The 27,566-nt window shown below is 36.8% G+C and overlaps 1 protein-coding gene across 2 annotated transcripts in view; it reads left to right on the forward strand.

The window, feature by feature from the left end:
* RABGAP1L (RAB GTPase activating protein 1 like) overlaps nt 1-27,566 on the forward strand; it is a 741,235-nt gene that overhangs the window by 82,182 nt on the left and 631,487 nt on the right. For both annotated transcript variants that reach the window (XM_061381704.1, XM_061381705.1), the window contains exons 4-7: nt 5,425-5,635; nt 10,175-10,349; nt 17,370-17,527; nt 19,432-19,542. In XM_061381704.1, the coding sequence (XP_061237688.1) occupies nt 5,425-5,635; nt 10,175-10,349; nt 17,370-17,527; nt 19,432-19,542 (655 nt within the window). The remainder of the gene's footprint in view (nt 1-5,424; nt 5,636-10,174; nt 10,350-17,369; nt 17,528-19,431; nt 19,543-27,566) is intronic.

Here is a 27,566-nt window from a genome sequence, read left to right on the forward strand (position 1 = left end):
TTATTTCCTCTCTCCCTCCTTTCCTTCCTTCCTCTTTCTTTCATCTTTATGGAAATCTTGGTGGCTGAAGTATAGGTAATAAATTGGAGAAAAGAAGAACTGAAAGTTACTGCTGTAGTAATTTGGGTAATGAGTATGGAGCCAAAGAAAAGTAGGATGGATTCAAGAGTTATTTGAGATATGAATAGTTGAATAAACATCTAATGAATTCAATTTTAGACATACTAACTTATAAGATTTCTAAATGGATATACCCAGCAGTCTGTTGTATTTTAAAGAAGTTAAACAATAAGAAAAAAGTCATATTTATGACTTTTGGTGCTCTTCAGTTTCCCTCTAGTTTCATTTTTCTTTAACATTCTTATTATGTTCTTTACAATATAAGGAACTTCTTTAACATTTGTATTTTCTTATGCAAATTAGAATTAGTTATATTCACCAAGAGAATACTTCATTTTAGCTCTTGCATTTTTTGGCTCTAGAATTTCTTTTGGTTCTTTTTTTTCTGTCTTCCATTTTTCTCCTTTTGTTAGGTGCTTTTCTTTAATTCCTCTACCATATTTATAATAGTTATTTTAAAAGGTCGTATCTACTGATTTTGCCATCTGTCGTTTTTGGATCCATTGGTGTATTGTTTTTGTATTTGGAGTATACAGGGTTTCATGAATCTGTGCATTTCACAGATTTTATAAAATATTTATTTCTTTAGAAAGCTTTTCCTGCACCTTGCCTCTTTTGTAGGACTCCAGTTACACATAAATTAGACCATTTGAACTACTTAATCTACCATGTTCATCAGTCACTGAAGCATAGTTTTACCAGTGGCTCTTGCGTGTAATTGTTTTGCATAAGTACTTGCTCGGTTAACAAAATTCATTCTGTGCACACACACACGTAACATATTAACATTCAGGCTTAAATTGTATTTGTAGTTTTTTCTTTCTTTTTTTTTATATTGTATTTATAGTTTTTTGTCTCTTTTGAAATACATTACACTGAACTGATTCAAAGCAGGGAAAAACATGCTTCAGTGATTGAAGAACATGGTAGATAAAATACTTCATTTTGAATGGCTTTAGTTTTTGAATAGAAAAAAAAGTGGTGAAGGGTGCATGGTTTAGTATAATATTTGAAAGCTGGGGTGGGGAGGTTGAGAATGGCTTTTATGAATTATATATTAATATCCTGTAAGTATAATCTTGCTAATAGAATTAGAGCATGCCACAAGGATCTAGTTTGGGTGAGACAGGCATGCTTAATATTGTACAGCATGGATATGGGTAACGGGAAGAGTTGGAGACTAGCTGAATGGGGTTTTTAGGTGCGGATGGGGAGGGTGCGGAGGGGAAGCTTTATACTAGCTGATATATGCAGATGAATGCTGTCTAACCACAGTTGGGACTTTGCTACGTGCATCCTCTGCTAGAATTAAAGTGGATTTTTTAAAAAAAGAATTGGGGGAGCAGTCATAGGATAATTCATCAAAATAATTACTTTGAGGAAAAAATTTTCATTGGGATACTTACATAGTTTGTAGAAGCCAGCAAGCCAGGATCGAACAAAATAAGGAGTTTGACTTTTGTTGATACTAGTGTGAGATGAAATATCTTAACATTGTTAATTTTTGCTTAGGAAATTAGGCTGCTTAATAAATTTGATGTTATTTTCATTATTTTTTGGCACTTTTACACTGTCTTGGTATAGTTTTTTCTCTTCAATATTTTATATCATTTGAACTCTGTATTTTTGACTTTTTAAAATACGAAGTGTAGACTTTTTTCCCTTTCCTTTAAAGAAGTTATAGATAAGTAAGATAATACTTTGAGAGATCTGAAGTACAAAATGGCCAATTCCAGAACTCATAAGATATAGGATAAACATTAAAATAAATGAAAACACAGAGAGACCTAAATTTTTTAAAACTTGAACACATTCACTGGATCATTGAAAAAGCAAGAGAGTTCCAGAAAACCATCTATTTCTGCTTTATTGACTATGCCAAAGCCTTTGACTGTGTGGATCACAATAAACTAGATCACAATAAAATGAAAAAGAAAGAAAATTCTGAAAGAGATGGGAATACCAGACCACCTGACCTGCCTCTTGAGAACCTGTATGCAGGTCAGGAAGCAACAGATAGAACTGGACATGGAACAACAGACTGATTCCAAATAGAAAAAGGAGTATGTCAAGGCTGTATATTGTCACCCTGCTTATTTAACTTATATGCAGAGTAGATCATGAGAAACGCTGGGCTGGAAGAAGCACAAGCTGGAATTAACATTGCTGGGAGAAATATCAATAACCTCAGATATGCAGATGACACCAACCTTTATGGCAGAAAGCGAAGAAGAACTAAAGAGCCTCTTGATGAAAGTGAAAGAGGAGAGTGAAGAAGTTGGCTTAAAGCTCAACATTCAGAAAACTAAGATCATGGCATCTGGTCCCATCACTTCATGGCAAATAGATGGGGAACAGTGGAAACAGTGGCTGACTTTATCTTTTTGAGTTGCAAAATCACTGCAGGTGGTGATTGCAGCCATGAAATGAAAAGACGGTTACTCCTTGGAAGAAAAGTTATGACCAACCTAGACAGCATATTCAAAAGCAAAGAAGTTACTTTGCCAACAAAAGTCCGTCTAGTCAAGGCTATGGTTTTTCCAGTAGTCATGTATGGATGTGAGAGTTGGACTATAAAGAAAGCTGAGTGCTGAAGAATTGATGCTTTTGGGGTTTTTTTATTATTATAATTTTTTTTTTTACTTTACAATATTGTATTGGTTTTGCCATACATCACCGTGAATCCGCCATGGGTGTACACGTGTTCCCCATCCTGAATCCCCCTCCCACCTCCCTCCCCATACCATCCCTCTGGGTCATCCCAGTGCACCAGTCCCAAGCTTCCTGTATCCTGCATTGAACCTGGACTGGCGATTCGTTTCTTACATTACACACGTTTTAATGCCTTTCTCCCAAATCATCCCCCACCTCCCTCTCCCACAGAGTCCAAAAGACTGTTCTATACATCTATGTCTCTTGCTGTCTCTCATACAGGGTTGTCATTAACCATCTTTCTAAATTTCATATATATGCGTTGCTGCTGCTAAGTCACTTCAGCCGTGTCCGACTGTGTGACCCCATAGATGGCAGCCCACCAGGCTCCCCTGTCCCTGGGATTCTCCAGGCAAGAACACGGGAGTGGGTTGCCATTTCCTTCTCCAGTGCATGAAAGTGAAAAGTGAAAGTGAAGTCCCTCAGTCATGTCCGACCCTCAGCGACCCCATGGACTGCAGCCTACCAGGCTCCTCCATCCATGGGATTTTCTAGGCAAGAGTACTGGAGTGGGGTGCCATTGCCTTCTCCGATATATGTGTTAGTATACTGTATTGGTGTTTTTCTTTCTGGTTTACTTCACTCTGTATAATAGGCTCCAGTTTCATCCACCTCATTAGAACTGATTCAAATGTATTCTTTTTAATGGCTGAGTAATACTCCATTGTGTATATGTACTACAGCTTTCTTGTCCATTCATCTGCTGATGGACATCTAGGTTGCTTCCATGTCCTGGCTATTACAAACATACAGATGGCTAACAAACACATGAAAAGATGCTCAGCATCACTCATTATCAGAGAAATGCAAATCAAAACCACAATGAGGTACCATTTCATGCCAGTCAGAATGGCTGTGATCCAGAAGTCTACAAGCAATAAATGCTGGAGAGGGTGTGGAGAAAAGGGAACCCTCTTACACTGTTGGTGGGAATGCAAACTAGTACAGCCACTATGGAGAACAGTGTGGAGATTCCTTAAAAAACTAGAAATAGAACTGCCATATGACCCAGCAATCCCACTGCTGGGCATACACACCAAGGAAACCAGAATTGAAAGAGACATGTGTACACCAATGTTTATCGCAGAATTGATGCTTTTGAACTCTGGTGTTGGAGAAGACTCTTGAAAGTCCCTTGGACTGCAAGGAGATCCAACCAGTCCATCCTAAAGGAGATCAGTCCTGGGTGTTCATTGGAAGGACTGATGTTGAAGATGAAACTCCAATACTTTGGCCACCTGATGTGAAGAGCTGACTCATTTGAAAAGATCCTGATGCTTGGAAAGATTGAGTACAAGAGGAGAAGGGGATGACAGAGGATGAGACAGTTGGATGGCATCACTGACTCAATGGACGTGGGTTTGGGTGGTCTCCAGGAGTTGGTGATGGACAGGGAGGCCTGGAATGCTGTGGTTCATGGGGTTGCAAAGAGTTGGACACGACTGAGTGACTGAACTGAACCGAACTGAATTAATTTGTTTTAATTGGAGGACAGTTACTTTATAATTTTGTGATGGTTTTTGCCATACATTGACATTAATCAGCCACTGGTGCACATGTGTCCCCCATCTTGAGCACCCCTCCTATCTCCCTCCCCACTCATCCCTCTGGGTTGTCCCAGAGCACTGCTTTGAGTGCCCTGCTTCATGCATCGAACTTGCACTGGTCATCTGTTTTACATATGGTAATATACATGTTTCAATGCTATTCTCTGAAATCATCCCACTCCCGCATTCTCCCATAGAATCCAAAAGTCTGTTCTTTACATCTGTGTCTCTTTCGCTGCCTTGCATATAGGGTCGTTACTGTCTTTCTAAATTCCATATATCTGTGTTAATATACAGTATTTATGTTTCTCTTTCTGACTTATTTCACTCTGTATAATAGGCTCCAGTTTCATCCACCTCATTAGAACTGACTCAAATGTGTTCTTTTTTTTAACAGCTAAGTAATATCCCTTTGTGTATATGTATCACAACTTCCTTATCCATTTGTCTGCTAATAGACATCTAGGTTACTTCCATGTCATAGCATTGTAAACAGTGCTGCAATGAACATCGGGGTACATCTGTCTCTTTCAATTCTGGTTTCCTTGTGTGTATGCCCAGCAGTGCGATTGCTAGGTCGTATGGCAGTTCTATTCCCAGTTTTTTTAAGGATTTTCCACATTGTTCTCCATAGTGGCTGTACCATTCTCACCCTTTTCTCCACACTCTCTCCAGCATTTATTGTTTGCAGACTTTTTGATGGTGGCCATTCTGACTGGCATGAGAGGATACCTCACTGTGGTTTTGATTTGCATTTCTCTAATAATGAGTGATGTTGAGCATCTTTTCATGAGTTTATTAGCCATTTGTATGTCTCCTTTGGAGAAATGTCTGTTTAGGTCTTTCGCCCACATTTTGATTGGGTGGGTTGTTTTTCTTGTATTGAGCTACACGAACTGCTTGTATATTTTGGTTATTAATTCTTTGTCAGTTGGAGACCTAAATTTTATTTGCAATTTTTTCATTTGTTTTTGGGCAATAGGTGAAATTATACTGGGAAGTTTTACATTAACTTTTGGGTGTTTCTTTTTTTTTCTTCCCTCAGAAATTTCTACACCCAGACCATCTTCTCTAAGTGAAATACCTGAAGAGGATAGTGTTTTATTTAACAAACTGACCTATTTAGGATGTATGAAGGTTTCATCCCCACGTAATGAAGTGGAAGCTTTACGGGCAATGGCAACTATGAAATCTGCCAGTCAGCACCCGTTTCCTGTTACTCTGTATGTGCCAAATGTTCCAGAAGGTTCTGTGAGGTAAGCGCTAATCTTTTTTTACTGCCCTGAGACACGTATGAAGTTTTTTTTGGATAGTGGTGATAATATTTTATCATGAATGAGGCCTTGGACTTATTTTGAATTCACTTTTACTCTGTAGCTGTGCAAGGCAAACATGTTTAGGTTTAGACTGTATTCCTTATTTGCTTGGGGTATTTGTAAATTTGCTTGGAATACTATAAATGCACCTATAACTAAAAATACCTATGATTTGTGTTTCACCTTGTCATTTAACAGTGATTCAGAAAACAACTATTCCCTAGATTTTAAGCTCTTTACATCAGACTGGAAAGAAGCAAAATGGCTTTTTCTCGTATGCTTTGCTGGGAGTAATTTTTAATGTCATCTGAATCTTGAATTTCTTTTTTCTTTTTTTGGCCTGGTTATATTTATTTGTTTTGCATAGTATCTGGAATGAATTCATCACATTATTAGTTGGAGAGAATTACGGCCAGCATATGTGGTGTGTTGTGCTCTGTGGGTATGTAAATACAACCCATTTGTTTTATTTGGGCTTCCCCTGGTTCCAAATAGGAAAAGGAGTACGTCAAGGCTGTATATTGTCACCCTGCTTATTTAACTTATATACAGAGTACATCATGAGAAACGCTGGACTGGAAGAAACACAAGCTGGAATCAAGATTGCCAGGCGAAATATCAATAACCTCAGATATGCAGATGACACCACCCTTATGGCAGAAAGTGAAGAGGAACTAAAAAGCCTCTTGATGAAAGTGAAAGTGGAGAGTGAAAAAGTTGGCTTAAAGCTCAACATTCAGAAAACTAAGATCGTGGCATCCAGTCCCATCACTTCATGGGAAATAGATGGGGAAACAGTGGAAACATTGTCAGACTTTATTTTGGGGGGCTCCAAAATCACTGCAGATGGTGACTGCAGCCGTGAAATTAAAAGATGCTTACTCCTTGGAAGGAAAGTTATGACCAACCTAGATAGCATATTGAAAAGCAGAGACATTACTTTGCCAACAAAGGTCCGTCTAGTCAAGGCTATGGGTTTTTCCTGTGGTCATGTATGGCTGTGAGAGTTGGACTGTGAAGAAGGCTGAGTGCCGAAGAATTGATGCTTTTGAACTGTGGTGTTGGAAAAGACTCTTGAGAGTCCCTTGGACTGCAAGGAGATCCAACCAGTCCATTCTGAAGGAGATCAGCCCTGGGATTTCTTTGGAGGGAATGATGCTGAAGCTGAAACTCCAGTACTTTGGCCACCTCATGCGAAGAGCTAACTCATTGGAAAAGACTGTGATGCTGGGAGGGATTGGGGGCAGGAGGAGAAGGGGACGCCAGAGGATGAAATGGCTGGATGGCATCACTGACTCGATGGACGTGAGTCTGAGTGAACTCCGGGAGTTGGTGATGGACAGGGAGGCCTGGCGTGCTGCGATTCTTGGGGTCACAAAGAATCGGACACGACTGAGCGACTGAACTGAACTGGTGGCTCAGACAGTAAAGAATCTGCCTGCAATGCAGGAGACCCACGTTTGATTGCTGGGTTGGAAGGATATCCCCTGGAGAAAGGAATGGCTGCCCAATTGAGTATTCTTGCCTAGAGAGTTCCACGGACAGAGGAGCCTGACAGGCTCCAGTCCATGGGGTTGCAAAACAGTTGGACACGACTGAATGACTAACACTTTATTTATTATTTGTACTAGAGTATAATTGCTTTGCAATATTGTGTTTATTTCTGCTGAACAGCAAAATGAATCAGCTATATGTTGAACCTTGAATTTCTTTAAATGTAAATCAGATACTGTTTTCCTACATTCAGCCTATCAGTGTCTTCCAGTCACACTTGTGATTATTTTTGAAGTTCTTTCTTACCATGTCTGGCCCTTATGATCTGCTTTGACCTGATCGTCTCTCCCACCCTCTCTGTTCTCTCGCTTCTGTCACTACATGTACTTCATTCATTCGCTCTCTTCCTGTCATAGTAGCCTCTTTGTCCTTTCTCAAAGGTAGTCATGAATCCTGCCTCAGGACCTATCAGTCAGGAGTCCTCCCATGGGGCTTTTTGTTTGGTCTCTTTACTTTGCCCAAACAAGCTTTCCTTGGTTTTCCAGTGACTCTTTCACTTCTCTCCAGTTTCACCTCAAGAAACCTTTTGTTGAAAGAAGTCTTTTTTTTTTCTCCCTGTTTTTCTTAATAAGGTTTACTTTTGAGAGTGATTTTAGGTTCACAGCAAAATTGAGCAGAAAGTACAGAGATTGACCATATCCCGGATAGGCACCCCCATCTTCCCCAAACACACACTTCCCTCACCATCAACGTCCTCTTCCATGTGGTACATCTATTACAGTTGATGAAACTACACTGACATATTTTAGAAAGTCCATAGTTTACATTAGGGTTCCCTCTTGGGTGGTGTACATGCTGTGAATTTGGACAAATATATAATGACATGTATCCAGCATTAGAGTATCATGTAGAGTACTTTCACTGTCCTGAAAATCCTGCTTTCTGCCAGTTCAGCTGTCCCTTCCTGCAGCCCCTGGCAACCGCTAATCTTTTTAGTATCACCATAGCTTTTGCATTTTCCAGTAAATTATATAATTGAAATCATGTAATAAATAGCCTTTTCAGATATTAGACATTTAACTTTCTTATTTTTTTTTAATTTTATTTTTAAACTTTACATAATTGTATTAGTTTTGCCAAATATCAAAATGAATCCGCCACAGGTATACATGTGTTCCCCATCCTGAACCCTCCTCCCTCCTCCCTCCCCATACCATCCCTCTGGGTCGTCCCAGTGCACTAGCCCGAAGCATCCAGTATCGTGCATCGAACCTGGGACATTTAACTTTCTTACATGAATTTTTGTGGCTTGGTAGCTCGTTTCTTTTTAGTGCTGAATAATGTGCTATTGTCTGCGTGTACCACAATTTATTTATCCATTGGCCTATGGAATGATGTTGCGATTGCATCCAAGTTTTGGTGATTATGGATAAAGCTTCTGTAAACATCTGTGTGCAGGGTTTTAACTCATTTGAATAATACCAAGGAATGTTATTGCTAGATCATACAGTATGATTAGTTTTGTAAGAAACTATCTAACTATCAAAATAAACCTCCTTTGATCTTATCATAACCATCCTTCTTTGTTTTCACTGGGCCTTTTTCCCTTCAAAGAACTTTTCTTTGCCTTGATATTACGTATTTATTTGTTTATCGTTTTTCTTCCTCGCTAGAATGTCAGTTCCATGGAAGCAGGTTATTGGTATTTCTTCCTGCTGCAGCTTCATTGCCTGGAGCAGTTTTGGTCCATAGCAGGTTTTTAGTAAATATTTGTTGAATGAACCCATAAATGAACGAAGTCTAGGAAATTAGGTTAAATGTATCTTCAGTTCAGTTCAGTCACTCAGTCGTGTCTGACTCTTTGTGACCCCATGGACTGCAGTATACCAGGCTTCCCTGTCCATCTCCTTCCCTGTCCAACTCCCAGAATTTACTCAAACTCATGTCCATCGAGTCAGTGATGCCATCCAACCATCTCATCCTCTATCGTCCCCTTCTCCTCCCACCTTCAATCATTCCCAGCATCAGGGTCTTTTCAAATGAGTCAGTTCTTCGCATCAGGTGGCCAAAGTATTGGCCTATACTATTCTCTGAAGGCTGATTTAAATCTTTTTCAAAACTGTTCTGATTTGCCTCATTCTCTGAAGTTGAAAATGTGGGAAAAGCACTACGTACCACAATAATAGCAATACAAATTTACAAGATTTTGGTAAAAATGCTTTTTCAGGAAAGGGTTTTGTAGATGGACTGTTTGTATAATATCTAAGTGTCAAAATGCCTTTCACTGTTATCTGTTGAATTTCACAGTGCCAAACATGCCTTAACAAAGATTTAGTGTTTTGATTTGCCTCTCTATTCCTAATGGGTACCCCTTAGTTTTACCACTTGAGATCCTGAAGTAGTCTTGAGGTTTTGGATCAATCCACAACCTTAGGATTTAAACAGGGAAAGTCAGAGAAATATTTGAAAAGTTCCACAAACTCCTTTTACCTCTTAAATTTCATTAAGTTCATCTTTGGAACCACTCTGACCTTTTTTAGGGTAAGAGAGGTCTTTGTTGAACAATGAATGACCTGGGACTTAGATAAACTTACAGATATTGCTTTAAATAGAAGTGAGCTCTCCAGGGATGGTTTGTTCCTTTTTTTCTGGGTGTTTCTTTTGCTATAACAGAAGAAGTGTAGTATTTAGGGATAGGCGACATTAGTTTTACCAGGCAGAGTATCCTTGGCTTTGAGATGAAGTGAATTGGATCATGGGACACAAAAGTGAAGTAATTGTGAAAAGAAGGTAAAGAATTTGTGTGTGTGTGTATATAATAAAAATATGAAGGTAATTTGTTTTCTTGGATTATTATTCAGTTCAGTTTATTAGTACCAGTTTGTTTTTGTGATTTTAAGATAATTGTATGTTACTGGCCTAGTAAAACTGCCTTTGTTCTTTGCTAGTTAATATTTAATCTCATTTCTCATAACTGTTTTGCAGAATCATAGACCAATCCAACAATATGGAGATAGCATCTTTTCCAATTTATAAGGTATTGTTCTGTGCACGTGGCCATGATGGGACAACAGAGAGCAATTGCTTTGCGTTTACAGAGAGTTCCCATGGTTCTGAAGAATTCCAGATACATGTCTTCTCCTGTGAAATTAAAGAAGCAGTAAGTATAATATTTTGTAGCAATTTGCTATTGAGATGACTCAGTATTTGATTTGAGTTGCACAGAGTCGGACACGACTGAAGTGACTTAGCAGCAGCAGCATAGTTGAAATCAAATCGACTATTTGATTTCACTGTCAAATAATTTAGTATGTATGACCATATATCATATTACATAATAAGTTTGGAGTATCTTTCTAAATAGAAAGTTAATATTTGTGATGGCATAGAATGAAATATGGAAATTTAAATCTGGTTACTCTGTGCTCTGAAGTGGTACTCTGAGTTTAACATATGTAACAGAAAAATCCCACTTGATGAGCTGTCCTCCCATCCCACCATGGTGGTAATTGCTCAGGCTTAGAAGGGAAGAGTATTTTTGCCTCTCTTTTATTTTTTTGACCTGGTTGTTCTCTGTGACTTTAAAAAATGTCCATAACAATACCTGTTTCTCTACTGAGCCTTCCACTTAGATATTGCACTGAGATTGTGTTATAGATCTCTGTGGTTTTCACTTGTGATCATTTACTGTGTGCAGTTGTTCAGAGGCTGGCTTTTGTTCTATAAAACTGTTTTAATTGTAAATGCAAATGCTCCTATTCAGCAGAACTGTTTGAAGATGCCAATGAGTTCCTCACACTAATGATTAAATGTTAGTTTATTTTTAGACTCAGAGTCAAATGGCTGTTATGTATATACATGGGGAAATTGCTTTCTTTTTGGTATCTATTGAATTCTTCTCAAATTAAAAATAAGTTGCACTTTTAGAACTTCGGTAATTATACAGCAATTTTAGAGGCATTAATAACTGGGTTTGGATGGACAAATCTCAGTTGTGTTTGCTTTTGGAAATATAAGTTGTCAGCAGAAAATGCTAAAAGCAGCAGTTACTCTGTTTTCTCTTTACTGTGAAACGTAAATAAACCATTGTATGAACAGGAGTTCTGAGAGTTTATTTCTGGCCACAACATGGGAACTCATAGAAATGTATATTTCTGTGTGTCTGATACTAAGCATGAGCAGTATGTCACTTGTTATGCCCTGGTGATCGATTCTATTTACACTGAAACAAACATGTACAGACATAGAAGTTCTCTGTCAGAGCTGTGCCCATGTGAGGAGTTCACATTTGTTTTGTTTGTTTTAGGCAGTTCTAAATCTATCTAAAATAGTTCTGTTTTATCCATGTGTGTATGTTGCGTGTATATAAATATATATAAACATGTGTATACATAAATATATATATAAATAGAGATACATATATCAATACATATACCAGTATGTATACATATATGCATGTACTGACTGCTTGGCCAAGTGTTTGATAGAGTGAATGAGTACAAGTGTGTCTGGTACATAGGAGACAGTGAATATAAATATGTTGAAAGAATGTATGTGTGTTTGTGAATTAGGGAGTCTATTTCTGATCCTTACAACTCCACTACAGAGGTGGGGAAGCAGATGGTAGAATCCTGGCATTTCATGTTGGCAACCATCATTTAACATGCCTGTGTGGATTCTGGATAATTGGCACTCAACAATTAAAAAAATGAACTTTGAAGAATTGGAGAACCTGCTTCTTGGAGAGGCAGAAACACTGCTGTGGAAAGAAATTGAAAGGCACCTGGTTGCAAGCATTTTTCATAACTGTGATGGTATGAAACTCTCTTTTTGGATTATAGCATCCGCTTGTTTATGTGGGGGGTTATTTGTCATCTTGAGAGCTTTAACAGTGGGTAAGCAGTGGATAAAATAGTGGAGGGGATTCTCGGCCAATTTGGGTATAGTATTAAATACTATATTTCTAGAGAGGGTCGGAGAAGGCAATGGCACCCCACTCTAGTACTTTTGCCTAGAAAATCCCATGGACGGAGGAGCCTGGTAGGCTGCAGTCCATGGGGTCGCTAGAGTCGGACATGACTGAGCGACTTCACTTTCACTTTTCACTTTCATGCATTGGAGACGGAAATGGCAACCCACTCCAGTATTCTTGCCTGGAGAATCCCAGTGATGGGGAGCCTGGTGGGCTGCCGTCTATGGGGTCGCACAGAGTCGGACACGACTGAAGCGACTTAGCAGCAGCAGCAGCCGCAGCAGTGAGGGTATTTGGTACATGTAGATTGTGAGAAAGTGATGTTCATGTATTTAGTTTTTTTGAGTAAGTTTTTCAGAGTGTTACATTCTGGGACATTGGTGGTAAAATTGTTTGGAGGAAAAATACTTGACAGTCATTCAATTTTATTATGAGCGATCATTTCTAAATACATATAACCCAGTATAGACATAGGGCTTATGCCAGGCACTATGTTACTTACTTACTTGATACTCATAACATCTCCATAATAGAGATAGTATTTATTTAGACTAGCGATCTTACACTTCTCTTTGCCTGGAGCAGTCATAGATTATGCCTGTTGTCTAAGTATATTATTAAAGCCTCCATTTTATTCTCAAAAGTGTTCTGGTTTGGGTGATAAATTGGTTACCATTTCCGTATCCCAAGTCTAAGAGAATAGATAATAAAGCTGGTTTTCAGAGGAAGTATATGATTCTGAAGACCCACGTATTTTTCAGTAACAACTTTCCTGTTACTTTACATAAAAAGTAAATGTAGATTTTTACCTTTCAGTTATGCTTTATAAAGGGATATCTTGGTCATTCCAGCAACCTTTGGGTTTTACTCATGCCTTTTATAGAAGGTGTCTGATATCTTCCTCTCTCCTCTCAAAAAATAATGACTTGGCTTTTGTCGCATTTACTGGTTGTCTGATTATCTGGTTCCCAGAAGTTTCTTGTTCTATGGTGAAGGGACAACATTAGTTCTTAGTATATGGGCCCCTCTTAATGGGTACAGACAATTGGCAAAGATAGCTCTGGCACAGACGACAGATGTTCTTACTGCTTAAATATGTACCATGCACAATGTCGCTAATTTGTTTTCCATTGTTTGCAGAGTCCCTGGATGAGATTTGAAGAAGTTTGTCAGTTAAAAGCAAGAAGACAACTTCTAAACAGAAAGTTGCAGCATGGCTGCCACTACCATTTGTCACTGTGATATGCTCTTATTTCACCATAAAATTCCACAAGCAGCAGATACCAGCCGTGGTAGAGGGGAAGCCCAGTGTGGGTGATGGCTTTTTGGGACCTATGACATGAGGATTAGGGGTTCCCACAGGAGTGTTAGGATCTGTTTGATCTGTTACCCTGGGTATTCTTTCGAGAGACTCTGCTGGAGTGGATGTTAATTGTCTTTGGCAAAAGAGTTGGGGGATCCAGCCAGAAGTATCTTAATGCTGATGATCTTTGTACAGGGAACATTCTGGTGAAGAATTGCAGACAAAGCATAATATCAGAAAGCATAGTAAAAAAAGCCATAGAGGCACTTATTCTTGTTGAATCTTTATGGATATATTATACAAAGCTATTTTTAAAGATACAGTTAAAAGTCTTAGTTGACTCTTTTAAGAATTTATTTCTACTAGTCAGTGTAACTGTTTCCTTCAAAACAGATTTTTCTGTTTGGATGTTATACTTACTATTACTAGCAGTTCTCAGTGTTGTATTTTAGAAGCAAGTTGTTATCATCTTCTGTTAAAGGCATTCAGCTGTATTTTATGATAAATACCAAGAATATCATTAAGAAGATCTTTATTCTTAATGCTCTGGTTTTTCTTGGGATTGCTGATATACCACTACATAAAAGAAACCATAATTCTTTGGGAAAATATTGTTTCTAAACATATATTTATTGAGACGGTATTTTAGCAAAATACCTTATTTTGGAAATTAATTTGGAAGTTAGTGTTTTTCTCAAATAAGTTGATTTTTATTATTAAAAAATTTCTTGTTTGATAATGCCTTTTTTTGTTCCTTTTAGTAGTATATTTGAGCAAGTTTTAAAAAATTTTAACACATACCTTTCTGGGTATTATTTTATAGGTATTTTATAGGATTTTTCTACATTTATTTTTTGGGTGAATGTTTTCTTGATACTTGTTTTTAAAAGAAGTGATTCTCTTTCACCATTTTTAGTGAAAAGGCCTTATTTTAGAAGAATTGGCTATGTTATTTAAGTAAATATTTTGTCTAATAGTATTTCTTGGACTGTTAACATGTACTACATATTTGAAAATTTGGAAACTACTGAAATACCAAAGAAAGGTTACTCAGAATTCCACCAGAATTAAGATTTTGGTGTATCTTCTTTCCACGTATCTACCTGTGCCCTTTTCCCCAACTCTTCAAAAACAACAGCTACCACACCAAGAGATACTTTTGTGTTTAACCAGTGCTTTCTATAGGTACTGCCTCCTGGGGAAAAATTGTACTGTATTATTTGTTAATAAACCTTTTGACATCTGCAAAGAAAATGCCTGTTCTAGATTTTGTGTGTATGTGTATTTAATAGTGTGATGCATATAGAATATTTTCCATGGTATTATGTCTTAAATTTTCTTTTCATGATGAGATCAGTTACCCAATTTGTTCCAATAACTATAGATACTGATAATCATTGTCTTTTAAGCCACTCTACCTTACCCATTCTTGGATTATCATTCCAGCTTATTCACAGACTCTAGAAGTCACAAATGATTTTAACCTTGTTGGAAATAGCAACTTCTAAGACGTAGTGAGGATTAAATGCAGGAGTGGATTAAATTGTTGTTAATGTACTGTTGAGCCCTTCCTTCAAAAACAGCAAGTTGTAGTCTTATTCCACTCCCTCCACTCCCATCATTCTCTGCTACTCTGGCTCCACCGCATACACTTAGGTTTTTAAAAAAGAAATTCCTGACCCTTGCCCATGCTTTAGAATTTGCGAAGTTCTTTGACTTTTTTTAGTGTAGACTCAAATGGCAGGCTTGCTGATAGCTCTGATACAAAGAAAACGAAATGACTATAGGAGAGAATAATAAATATGGTTGGGGTTTAACTCTACTAATGTATCAAAAATCATACGTATTCTGTTTTCACATATAATGTTTTCTTAAAAATATGCTTAAAATTTGTTTTCTTAAAAATATATAAAGTAAATAATAGACTTCACATTGTATTTGAAGTTAGGAACTGGGGAGTAATCAACTGAAAAGTTTAAAGTGCCTATTAACACTTTACCTTGTAGGCATATTCTTTAGTGACTTATTTCCAGCATATTCTTTGATTCTGTTGTCCTTAACACTTAAATTATTGTGCTAAGTGAATTAAAGATCCAGTTGAGACTGAACATGTCTGCTTTTGTGTTACCTAATGATTCCTTGCCACTCACCCCAAGCACATTCAACTTAACCTGTGCTGAAACTTAAGCTCCACGTTCATTGTTGTATCCCTTGCCCCTTAAAACAAATACTTAATACACAGAAGACACTAAAAGAATATTTGTTGCATGAATGAGTGGATTTATCATTGGCTTAATTGTATAAAATTTGAAGTATAAAGTTTTTATTCTTTAATTTTACTTTTTATATAAAATAATAATAGCATTAACATTTTACAAGCAGTGTTATACAAATATGATGCTGTTGCTGAAGCTCAACTTTGGGATGACAGGCAGCATTCTTATACAGTTAAAATGTATAAGTCAGTTAATTTAGATAACTATTGATTTGGGCCTGGAAAGGCAGTTAGGATAGTCTTTCAGTACTTAGGTGTAAGTGTGGCTGCTGAAAGTTTTTGAAGTTTGTGATGGAGTGTGTGTATGAGAAAAGGTAGGATATAAGAATGTAGCAAAAATAGAAACTTGAGGAAAGACCTCCATACTTTAAGAAGTTCTGTTAATGAGAGTTCTCTTACTTCGAGTGAATTATAAAATATTATAGTCTTAGACTAATACCAAGAATAATTTGAATTCACTTTATCCAAAGTGAAGGGTTTGTTAATATTCAGAGAAGTCTCTTTACTAGTACCTTCCAGTGTGAGATTTTGAAAATGTTACTTTTGTTTAAATCATTCTTATTTCATCTTGTTTTTATTTGTTCAATGCGTGGGTGACCTGAGAGATTTCAAAGGTCTTTTGTGCTTCAAGAATACAAATTTGAGATGATATTGTACTTCTTTTGGAACCAAGGAAGATAATAACCTCTGGAAGATCGTGAGATTTAGAGTGCTCCTCCATATTAGGGGAGGAGAGTAAGTCATTTATAATATATATATGCATATTTATATATCAAGTAATCACCAGGGTGGCTTAATACTAATAAATAAAAACATTTCAGATTCATTCATTTTGTGACACATTTATATAGCAACAGCATTGGGAAACAACACTGGAAGCTCTTTAAATCATGTTGCCATGTTTTGTTTCATTTTGCAAAGAACAGAGTTTATTGTATGGCTCAGGATCTAGCCCTCTGAAGCTGAGGGGAAGTGAAAGGAGAAATTGACAACTTGGGCTAAAACCTCATTTGTGTGTGTTCACCGGGAAGATTTAGATGCCAGCATCAATCTAGTTAATTGTCTTAGGATTCATTCTTTGCAATATAGTATCTTATGAGTCCTAGAAACGTCTATAAGTACATGCAACTTTGTTTGTGACTTTAAATGTCTTTATTATGCTGTTTATTAAATGCCAGATTGAAAGAAACAAACTACAGTTGACCCTTGAACAGTGTGCTGGGGAGGTGGAGTGTATTAGGGGCACTGACCTTCTGCCCAGTCAAAAATTCATGTGTAATTTATAGTTGGCCCTCCATATTAGTGGTTCCTCCTTATCCACTGTTCCACATCTGCCGATTCAACCCACCATGGGTCATGTAGTACTGTAGTATTTAGTGTTGAAAAAGTGTAAGTAGACCTAGGCACTTTAAACCTGTGTTGTTCAAGGGTCAGCTGTGTGTGTCTGTGTGTGTGTATACACTATATGTTACAAACTCTCTCTCTCTATATATATATTTATGCTTACCCTATATCTACTTTGTCTATTAGGAACATTGTGACCTTGAGAAATTACAGATTCAAAAATTAGAGGTGATCAAAATGCAGTTAAAATCTTTGTCTAATATTATTTCCACTTTTTTTCTTTTAGGTAAGCAGAATTTTATATAGTTTCTGTACAGCTTTCAGACGTTCTTCTAGACAAGTATCTGATGTTAAAGACTCGGTTATTCCTACCCCCGACAGTGATGTGTTTACCTTCAGTGTCTCCTTGGAGGTAAAAGAAGATGATGGAAAAGGAAACTTCAGGTGAGATTATCTGGAAAAAATAAAAATTAGTATTGTGTCTGAAATATAATATTGACTAATATGTAGGTTCCAGAAACTATACACTGTTGTTATAAAGCTTTAGGATGATACAGAAAAACTTCATTGGTGGATGTGTGGTTCACTTTTGTCAGGCTTTTCAGATCGTTTATGTAAATTATTTTCTTGATATTTTAAAATACTGAAAATTAGAATAAAAATTTTTGGTCTTTTCAGCAATAATCACTTTTTAATATTATAAAAATTTAAAAATTATTTTGTCAAAATTATTAAAAATTTTATTTTATCACAATTTTATCAAAAATATTTGATACTAGGGTGTACTTTTTAAACTTCATATTTTATATTGGAGTACAGTTGATTAACAATGCTGTAATAGTTTCAGGTGTACAGCTAATTATCTGTATACAAGTCTCTATTCTTTTTCAAATTCTTTTTCCATTTAAATTTTTACAGAATATTGAGCAATGTTCCTTGTGCTATACAGTAGGTCCTTGTTGGTTATTTTAAACATAGTATGTATAATCCCTACTACCCCTCCCCCTCCACCTCCAGAGTGTATTTTTTACAGTTATATATACATATATATATGTAGTTTTTTTACTTTTAACTTCATGATGTAAGAATTTTTCCATTAAAATGTTTTTATTTATTCATTTATTTTAAAATATTTATTTGGTTGCATCATGTGGGATCTTGTCTTACGGGCTCAGTAGTTGCTGTATGTCTGCTCTCTAGTTGTGGCGTGCAGGTTTAATTGCTCCATGGCATGTGGGATCCTAGTTCCCAGACTAGGGATCAAACTTGTGTTCCCTATATTACAAGGTGGGTTTTTAACCACTGGACCACCAGGGAAGTCCCTAAAATATTTTTAATTAGAATTGTTTTTAATAGTTGTCAGTAGTAGTTTGTATGATTTGACCATCATTTAATTATTTCCTTCTGTTGTATATTTGGAATGTTGTTCTTTAGTTCAAAAATAGGCAGATAATAAGAAATAGTTACACTCTTATTGATCACCTATGTGCCTTTACTTTGCCTTTGTTTCTGACAATAATTATTAGGTAGGTATTTTATCTTTTTTTTTTAAGTTATAGAAATTGAGACTTAGGCCAAATAAGTTACTGAAAGTATTTTTCCTTTTCAAATAAGACAGCTTATATTACAAACACTTACTGTTTTAATGGACTAATTCTTAAGAATTGTCAGTCTGGCCTAGGTTAGAATTTAACTTGGCCTGATCTATTCCTCTTTGTTCATCTTTTATTTATATTTTCTTGGATTTGTCACAATCATCTAATTCTGGATGTTTAAAAGTAAGCTCTTTTTCTCACTTGTTTTGCCTTGGATTTAACTGTGTTAAAAGCATTCATAACCATATAACCAGCTAAACCAGAACTATAACAGTCTTAAAATTAAATAAACCGTGTTCCCAAATTTGTTAAAATTTAAAACTAAAATTTGAAATGATGTAATTTAAAAAGTTTTGATTTAAAACAAACTTACAGTTACAAGGGGGAAAGTGAGGGGAAATGAATCAATTGGGAGAATTGGGGTTGGCATATACACACTGCTATATGTTAAAAAGACAACTAATTAGAACCTACGGTACAGCAAGCACAAGGCACTCTACTCAGTACTCTGTAATGACCTATATGGGAAAAGAGTCAGGAAAAGAGTGGCTATATGTCTATGTATAACTGACTTACTTGCTGTACACCTGAAACTGATACAACCAAAGTTTGTATTTATTTTGTGTCAAGGTGAAAGTTTTATATATCTTAATAAGGTTGTTAAATACTCTTGTTTCATTCTAACCTTGAAATAGATGACCTTTTTATTGTTTTTAATTATTGATCATTTCTGTTCTTTTTTGCATTTTTCAGTCCTGTGCCTAAGGATCGAGATAAATTTTATTTCAAATTAAAACAAGGAATAGAGAAGAAGCTTGTGATTACAGTGCAGCAACTTTCTAACAAAGAATTAGCTATTGAAAGGTAAGCAGCTTGCTCCTACATACTATCAAAAACTTGTATTGACATTGTTATTGTTTCAAGAGACATGCTATGGAATCTCTGCTGTATTACTGACTGTGGCTTTTCACCATGTTTCAGTTTCTCCATTTAAAAGTGAGAATGACAATAATAATGTTTTCCCCACTTAAATAAGTTAGATGTAACTGGTTCATTGAAAATCTCAATTGATGGGGGTAAATAAACATGAAATGGCTTTATTTTTTCAGTAGTAACTGTTTCAATCCAATTTGGGCTTTTTCTTGCTCTTCCTTATTTACATATAGGACAGACACCTTCCCTTCTCAATCATTTTTGATTATTAAAAAGTCCATTTATTTACTGAGATTTTAGAATCTTTAAGAGATTTGTGTTTTAAATATATAAACACACCCATACATACATACACATGGGTGTGCATGCATTTCTATATTTATTTCTGTGTTTAATTTTTGTTAGCAGTAGATACAGCAATGTGTTAAACTTTTTATTTGGAAAAAATTTCAATTACAGAAGAGTTAAAACAATAAAACTAGTACAGAGAATACATGTATATTCAGAATCACCTACTAATAATGTTTTATCCCATTTGCTTTCCAAACATTTTCTCAGTCTATGTCTCAGTCTTTGCTTCCCTGTACACACTCATAGACACACACACACACACACACACACACACCCCACACCAAAAAACATGATGGTTTTTCTGAACAATTGAAGAGTGGGTTGTATATACCATGATGCTTTTTCCCTATCTACTTCATTAGGAAATGTGTCTTTCCCAGGAAAACTACGGGTAGGGCTTTCTCTTATGTAACCACATTACATGTATCATCTTCAGTAAACTTATTTTCCATACAATACTTTTTATCTAATCTTCTATTTGATTTTGCCAGTGAACCCAGTAATGTCCTTTCCCACCCATCCAGTTTGGGATTCACATTAGGGTCAGATACTTTGTTTAGCTGCCATACGTCTTTAGGTTTCTTTAATTTTGAAAGATTTCCAGTCTGTCTTAAAACATGGACATTATTGAAGAATACATCTCTTTTCACTCTTTTTAATATGACATTGTTCAGTTTGGATTTATCTAATATTTCCTCATGATTAGATGCAGATAATTTATTGCTGCATAGATGATTTCTCTCCTTCACAGTGTATCACATGTGGAGGCTCTTGATAACCATCTGTCCCTTTCTGGTGATGGTAATTTTTGATTTCCAGCCAAAATGTCTGATTTCTCCACTGTAATTCCGCCCCCCCCAACCCCCCGCTTTGTAACTAGTAAGCAGTTTGTTGGGAGACCCAGGAAAATATCTTGCTTCTCATCAAAATTTCCTCTTTGGTTTTGCTTCTCATCAAATCAAAATTTCCTCTTTGGTTTAGCTTTCATTCATAATTCTTGTCTGATCCAGTCTTTATCATGATGAATGCAAAGTGGTAATTTTCCATCTTTTACATTTTCTCTAGGCAGCCCTTGACATTTCTCCTGTAAGCCAGACCTCTCCCTTTTTGTTTTTCCATTTATTACTGTTTGTTTTTGATATTCACTCTTGAATTCCCTCTCTGAAATAGTTCATGATTCACTGTAGTGTTTAATTATCTAGGTGCTCAAATTGTCCCAGAATTTGCCAGGAGCCCAGTCAAACCCTTTGTCTTTGAAAAATGCCCTGAGCACTTCCTTTCTGGTGTAAAAAAAGGCATTTCTCTTTGGCATAAAAAAGGGCATTAACCAGTTTGTAGTATATGAATAACTCAGGCAAAGAAGTGTTAGGTGTTGGATAATTTAACTTTAAACAAATAGTAGTTACTAATATTGAAGTTTTATGATTAAATGATACATTATGCCTGTACTATAGAGGCCTGTACTATGCTTGTATATAAAGCAGTCCTTCCTTTTACCAATGAGAAGTTCCAAGATGGATTAATTTGAATATAGAAACCTTGGTGAATATAGGTGAAATAGTTGAATGCCTATTTATGTTTTCATTGTTAACTTAAATATTTATACATACATTTAAAATATATTGCACATAATAATTACTTAGAAATGTTGCCTTTGCCCATATTCTCATATTCATAAGACAGCTTAATTCAGGCTCTTCTCAATAATCTTTGACATTAATGCCTTCATCATTGCTTAGCTACTTTTTAAGTAACTTTAAGGCATTTTTCCAGAGCGTAGTATCTCAACTTCTGCCTAAGTTGTTTGAGATGAAGCACTTTTTGAATGATATATATTGCTTTCATTAGAAATTTTACCTAAACCAGATGAACCCGTTTGTATAACAGTAGAATAGTTAAAAAAAATTCATTCCATGTATAACTACTTAATATATTGCTTTTATTTTAACATAATTAATGTAGATGGTAATGTCTAACAACCATGTGTTCATATACTCAGCAATAATTACCAAATTTGTTTTTTTTTTTTGCTTCTTTTTTCACACATTCTGTCAGATGACCTCTAAACATCCAAACTAAACCTGACTGAGATTGCTTCTGCTAATGGGACTTGCCCAAGCAATACTTGGTTTAACACAGTAGACATAACTTCCTGTGACATGGGGTGTTTTTTAAATACTTGAATTTCCCTTTAAAAAAAAAAAAAAAAAAAAAGAAACCCTTGCTTTTTATTGGATTATATTTGTGTTTAAATCACAAAATGTTAATAGTGGAATTTAAGGTGATCCAGTAGGTGGCAGTCTTGTCAAGGGAATTCTTAACCTCTGAATTTTAAGCACTGCTGTCGACAGAGTTTATTTGTAGTATAAAGACATCTGTGTTAAGGTAAATACTTCAAATCACATAATTTTGGCTTACCTTCTGAGATGGAAAGTGATTTATCATTTTTAAAAACAACTTCTCATTATGTGAAATTTATAACATACACAAAAGTAAAAGAATAATATATTGAACCCCAGTGCACCCATCACCCATTCTGGATGCTAATTTGCAATATTTTGGGATTTAAAAATGTTAATTTTTATTATGAAAAATTTATTTATCTGTGAATTCAAGTTCAAGGATTCCTTCAGTTCAATTCAGTCGCTCAGTCATGTCCGACTCTTTACAACCCCGTGAAACGTAGCATGCCAGGCCTCCCTGCCCATCACCAACTGCCAGAGTCTACCCAAACTAATGTCCATTGAGTTGGTGATGCCATCCAACCATTTCATCCTCTCATCCCCTTCTCCTCCTGCCTTCAACCTTTCCGAGCATCAGGTTCTTTTCAAATGATTCAGCCCTTCGCATCAGGTGGCCAAAGTATCGGAGTTTCAGCTTCAACATCAGTCCTTCCAATGAACACCCAGGACTGATCTCTGTTAGGATGGACTGGTTGGATCTCCTTGCAGTCCAAGGGACTCTAAAGATTCTTCTCTGACACAGCAGTTGAAAAGCATCAATTCTTTGGTGTTCAGCTTTCTTGATAGTCCAACTCTCACATCCATACATGACTACGGGAAAAACCATAGCCTTGACTAGACAGACCTTTGTTGGCAAAGTAATGTCTCTGCTTTTGAATATGCTATCTAGGTTGGTCATAACTTTCCTTCCAAGAAGTAAGTGTCTTTTCATTTCATGGCTGCAATCACCATCTGCAGTGATTTTGGAGCCCAGAAAAATAAAGTCTGTCACTGTTTCCACTGTTTCCCCATCTATCTGCCATGAAGTGATGGGACTGGATGCCACGATCTTAGTTTTCTGAATATTGAGCTTTAAGCCAACTTTTTCACTCTCCTTTTTCATCAAGAGGCTCTTTAGTTCTTTTTTGCTTTCTGCCATAAGGGTGGTGTCATCTGCATATCTGAGGTTATTGATATTTCTCCCAGCAATCTTGATTTCAGCTTGTGCTTCTTACAGCCCACCGTTTCTCTGCATATAAGTTAAATAAGCAGGGTGACAATATATAGCCTTGACGTACAAGGATTCCTTATGTGTAGATAATTGTATATACCATTTGGTCTTGACTGCTTTGTAGGCAAGTTCAGTTCAGTTTAGTTGCTCAGTCGTGTCCGACTCTTTGTGACGCCATGCACCGCGGCACGCCAGGCCTCCCTGTCCATCACCAGTTCCCAGAGTCCACCCAAACCCATGTCCATTGAGTTGGTAATGCCATCCAACCATCTCATCCTCTGTTGTCCCCTTCTCCTCCTGCCCTCAATCTTTCCCAGCATCAGAGTTTTTTAAATGAGTCAGCTCTTTGCATCAGGTGGCCAAAGTATTGGAGTTTCAGCTTCAACGTCAGTCCTTCCAATGAACACCCAGGACTGATCTCTGTTAGGATAGACTGGTTGGATCTCCTTGCAGTCCAAGGGACTCTCAAGAGTCTTCTTCAACGCCACAGTTCAAAAGCAAGTACTTGTAGGCAAGTACTGTGTAATTTATCCCTGAATCTCCAGTATCTAGCACCATGCTAGGAACCAGTGCTTTATAGTTACTTAGTCCTTCCTTAGAACTTTCTCTGTGCTGAGCACTGTTCTAGATGTTGCCTATGAGGTGGAGATCCTCTTGTCTTCATTGTACAGTTAGGGCGACTGAGGCTAGAGAGGTTAAATAGCTTTCTCAAGGTCATACAATCAAATATCAACTACCACATAAATATTCTTACTCTGGTCTTTTTAAACACTTGTTGAGTAGGTGAATAAAAAGTATGTAAAGATTTTATAAAGTTAGAGCATTGACTAAATTCACTGTAATTTGTAGAGAGTAATAGAACGTTGTACCTGATAGACTCCTAACTTGTTTAGAGGATATGTGAAAACTGTTCTCATGTTTTGAAGATTTGTTGTGTTCGTGTTCTTTTGCTTTTTTCAAACACTCATGTTAGATTTTACATATTAAGCTTTATTTAGGAACTGGACATAAGAAAAAAAATATTAACAGGCAACATTTATTGACTTACTGTAATGGCCATTGTAAAATTTAATTGTCATAACAACATGTGAGAGCGATAATTATAATTATTACCCTATTTTTTTTTTTTTTGGAAGATGAAACAGAAGCTTAATGAAATTAAGTAACTCAGTCAGTTGGCCAGAAACTAATAGAGCCAGGGTTTAAGCCAAGCCATTTAACTTCTGAGTATATACTTTTAAAGACTGTACCCAATTAAATTTTGTTTATATGCTAAATTTAAAATTAAACCAATTAGAAAATAAATGGATTGGTATTCTTTGGTGTATTTCCAGTGGAATTTGAAAGGGAGAGTATACCTGGGGCATTCAAGTGATTGCTCAGTGATTTCAAACCCCAGGACACCTTGCCCTGGGAGAAAAGCTGATTTGTTTAGGAGAAGACCAACAATAACAGCTGAGGGGTGAAAGCAAGATGATTGTAATCTGAAATGTGTGAGATGAGCAGCCTAAGCCTAATTATTGAGAGGTTCCAGTTAAAATGTCGAAGCAAATCCAATCAGGTCAAGCTCTTCTGGTGTTTCCAAAGTGGAGATGGCAATCTTCTCTATCCTTCTCCAGCTGCTGTTTTCCTGGATTTCTGTCTCACCATGTGTAGAAATACTGCAGAGGATTTTCTTATATACCCTGAAATTGATATGGATTTTAAAGCTTTGTCTAGTATTTGAAATACACTATATACACGATAAGTAGCGTTATTGTATAGTACCCACTTTGATGCTTTGATGGATTGTTGGTTATGCTACTGCTGCTGCTAAGTCGCTTTAGTCATGTCCGACTCTGTGTGACCTCATAGATGGCAGCCCACCAGGGTCCTCTGTCCCTGGGATTTTCCAGGCAAGAATACTGGAGTGGGTTGCCATTTTTTTCTCCAGTGCATGCATGCATGCATGCTAAGTCTCTTCAGTTGTGTCTGACTCTGTACGACCCCATGGATAGCAGCCCACCAGGCTCCTCTGTCCACGGGATTCTCTAGGCAAGAATACTGGAGTGGGTTGCCATTTCCTTCTCCGTTGGTTATGCTAGATAGCCAAAAAGTGAGTGGGAAAAATTTCAGTTTTTGTTGTATTTGTTTTATGACTAGTTGATTTTTGCTAAGTATTACTTCTTAATTTGTAATAAAATGATTCAGGGAAAGTAATACCATACACATTTGGAAAACTGGCCTCTTCACAGTTCCTTAACAAGAAGTAGAGTTGTAATGATGGTAATTTCAGACTTTGTGGAAGGTTAGCTGGGGAGAGATTTTGGCTTCATGGTTTTATGTCTGTCAGACCACTTTGTTCCCAGGGGTCTGCCTTGATGTTTGATGTGTGAGTCAGAATGAAGTATTGATATAGCAAGCAAAGTGTAATTACTAGATTTGTTGTAAGTATGCAGCTTCATTTGTACTGAGTAACATAAGAAGGCAATGGCACCCCACTCCAGTACTTTTGCCTGGAAAATCGCATGGATGGAGGAGCCTGGTAGGCTGTAGTCCATGGGGTCGCTAGAGTCGGACACGACTGAGCGACTTCACTTTCACTTTTCACTTTCATGCATTGGAGAAGGAAATGGCAACCCACTCCAGTGTTGTTGCCTGGAGAATCCCAGGGACGGGGGAGCCTGGTGGGCTGCCGTCTATGGGGTCACACAAGAGTCGGACATGACTGACGGGACTTAGCAGCAGCAGCAGCAACATAAGCCATTACTGCTAGGAAGAAAAAATTTCCATGGGTTACTTGTATCTGATCCTAATTTGGGAGAGTACAGTCATTACACATACATTTTTATATGTATACACACACACACACACACACACACACATATAAAACACATCACTACTAGCCGGCAGTTTGATCATTTGTAGGGTGATTCAGAGATGTGCCTGTTTTGATAATAAATTGTTTCAGTTTTTAATTTGTGCTTGCTGGCTTAATGCAAAAACTATATAATGAGAAGTTGACGTAACTATTGTACAATACACAAACTAGAAAATTGACATTGGTACAGTCTATAGATCTCTGTTGGACCTCTTTTTGAATACTTTTGTAAATCATAATGTCATTCTATAATAGAATGATAATTTCTTGTTTTTCCAGTGGCAAAAGACCTTTACTTAGCTTTATTTAACTTAAGGTAACTGATCAAGATAGTTGTGGACAAGGAGGCTACCAGGTCCTAGCAGAGAAGAGTTCCAGATTGTTCAAATGCAGTAATTTTTTTGAAAATTGAAATATTTTGACATATAACATTGTGTAAACTTAAGGTGTACAACATGTTGATTTGATGTTTATATATTGTAATATGATTGCAGTTGTAGCATTAGTCCCTCTGTCACATCACATGATTATCAGTTATGTCTTTGTGATTGGAATGATTAAGATCTAGTCTCTTACCAGTGTTGTCTATATTAACTATATGGTGTGTTAGATCTTCAAGGCTTATTTACCTCCGGTTACAAGTTTGTACTCTGAAACAACATCTCTCCTATTCCCTCACTCCCCAGTAACCACCAGTTTACTCTCTGTTTTTACGAGTTTGACTTTTTTAGATTCTTCATATAAGTGATATCATGCTGTTTTGTCTGTCTCTATCTGGCTTTATGTCACTAGCATAATGTCCTCAAGATCCACTTTTATTGTTGCAAATGGTGAGATTTCCTTCTTTCTCATAGTTGAATAATATTCCATTGTACACCCTTTGTTTAAAAAGAATTAATTTATTTGTTGATTTATTTTTGGCTGTGCTGGATCTTCGTTGCCATGCAGTCTTTTCTGTAGTTGCAGGAAGCGGGGGCTACTCTGTAGTTGTAGTGCGCAGGCTTTTCATTGCAGTGGCTTCTTGTTGGGCTCTAGGTCATGTGGACTTGCGTAGTTGTGGTCATGGGCTCAGTAGCTGCAACTTCTGGGCTCTAGAGCACAGGCTCAATAGTTGTGCCTGGGCTTAGTCGCTCCATGTCATGTGGGATCTTCGCAGACCAGGGATCGAACCTGAGTCTCCTGCATTGCAGGTGGATTCTTTTTCTATGAGCCAGCAGGGAAACCCATATGCCACATCCTCTTTATGTATTTGTTGCTGGACACTTAGGTTGTTTCCATATCATGGCTATTG

The sequence above is a fragment of the Bos javanicus genome, chromosome 16 (assembly GCF_032452875.1).
Source record: "Bos javanicus breed banteng chromosome 16, ARS-OSU_banteng_1.0, whole genome shotgun sequence".
NCBI classification, from domain to species: Eukaryota; Metazoa; Chordata; class Mammalia; order Artiodactyla; family Bovidae; genus Bos; species Bos javanicus.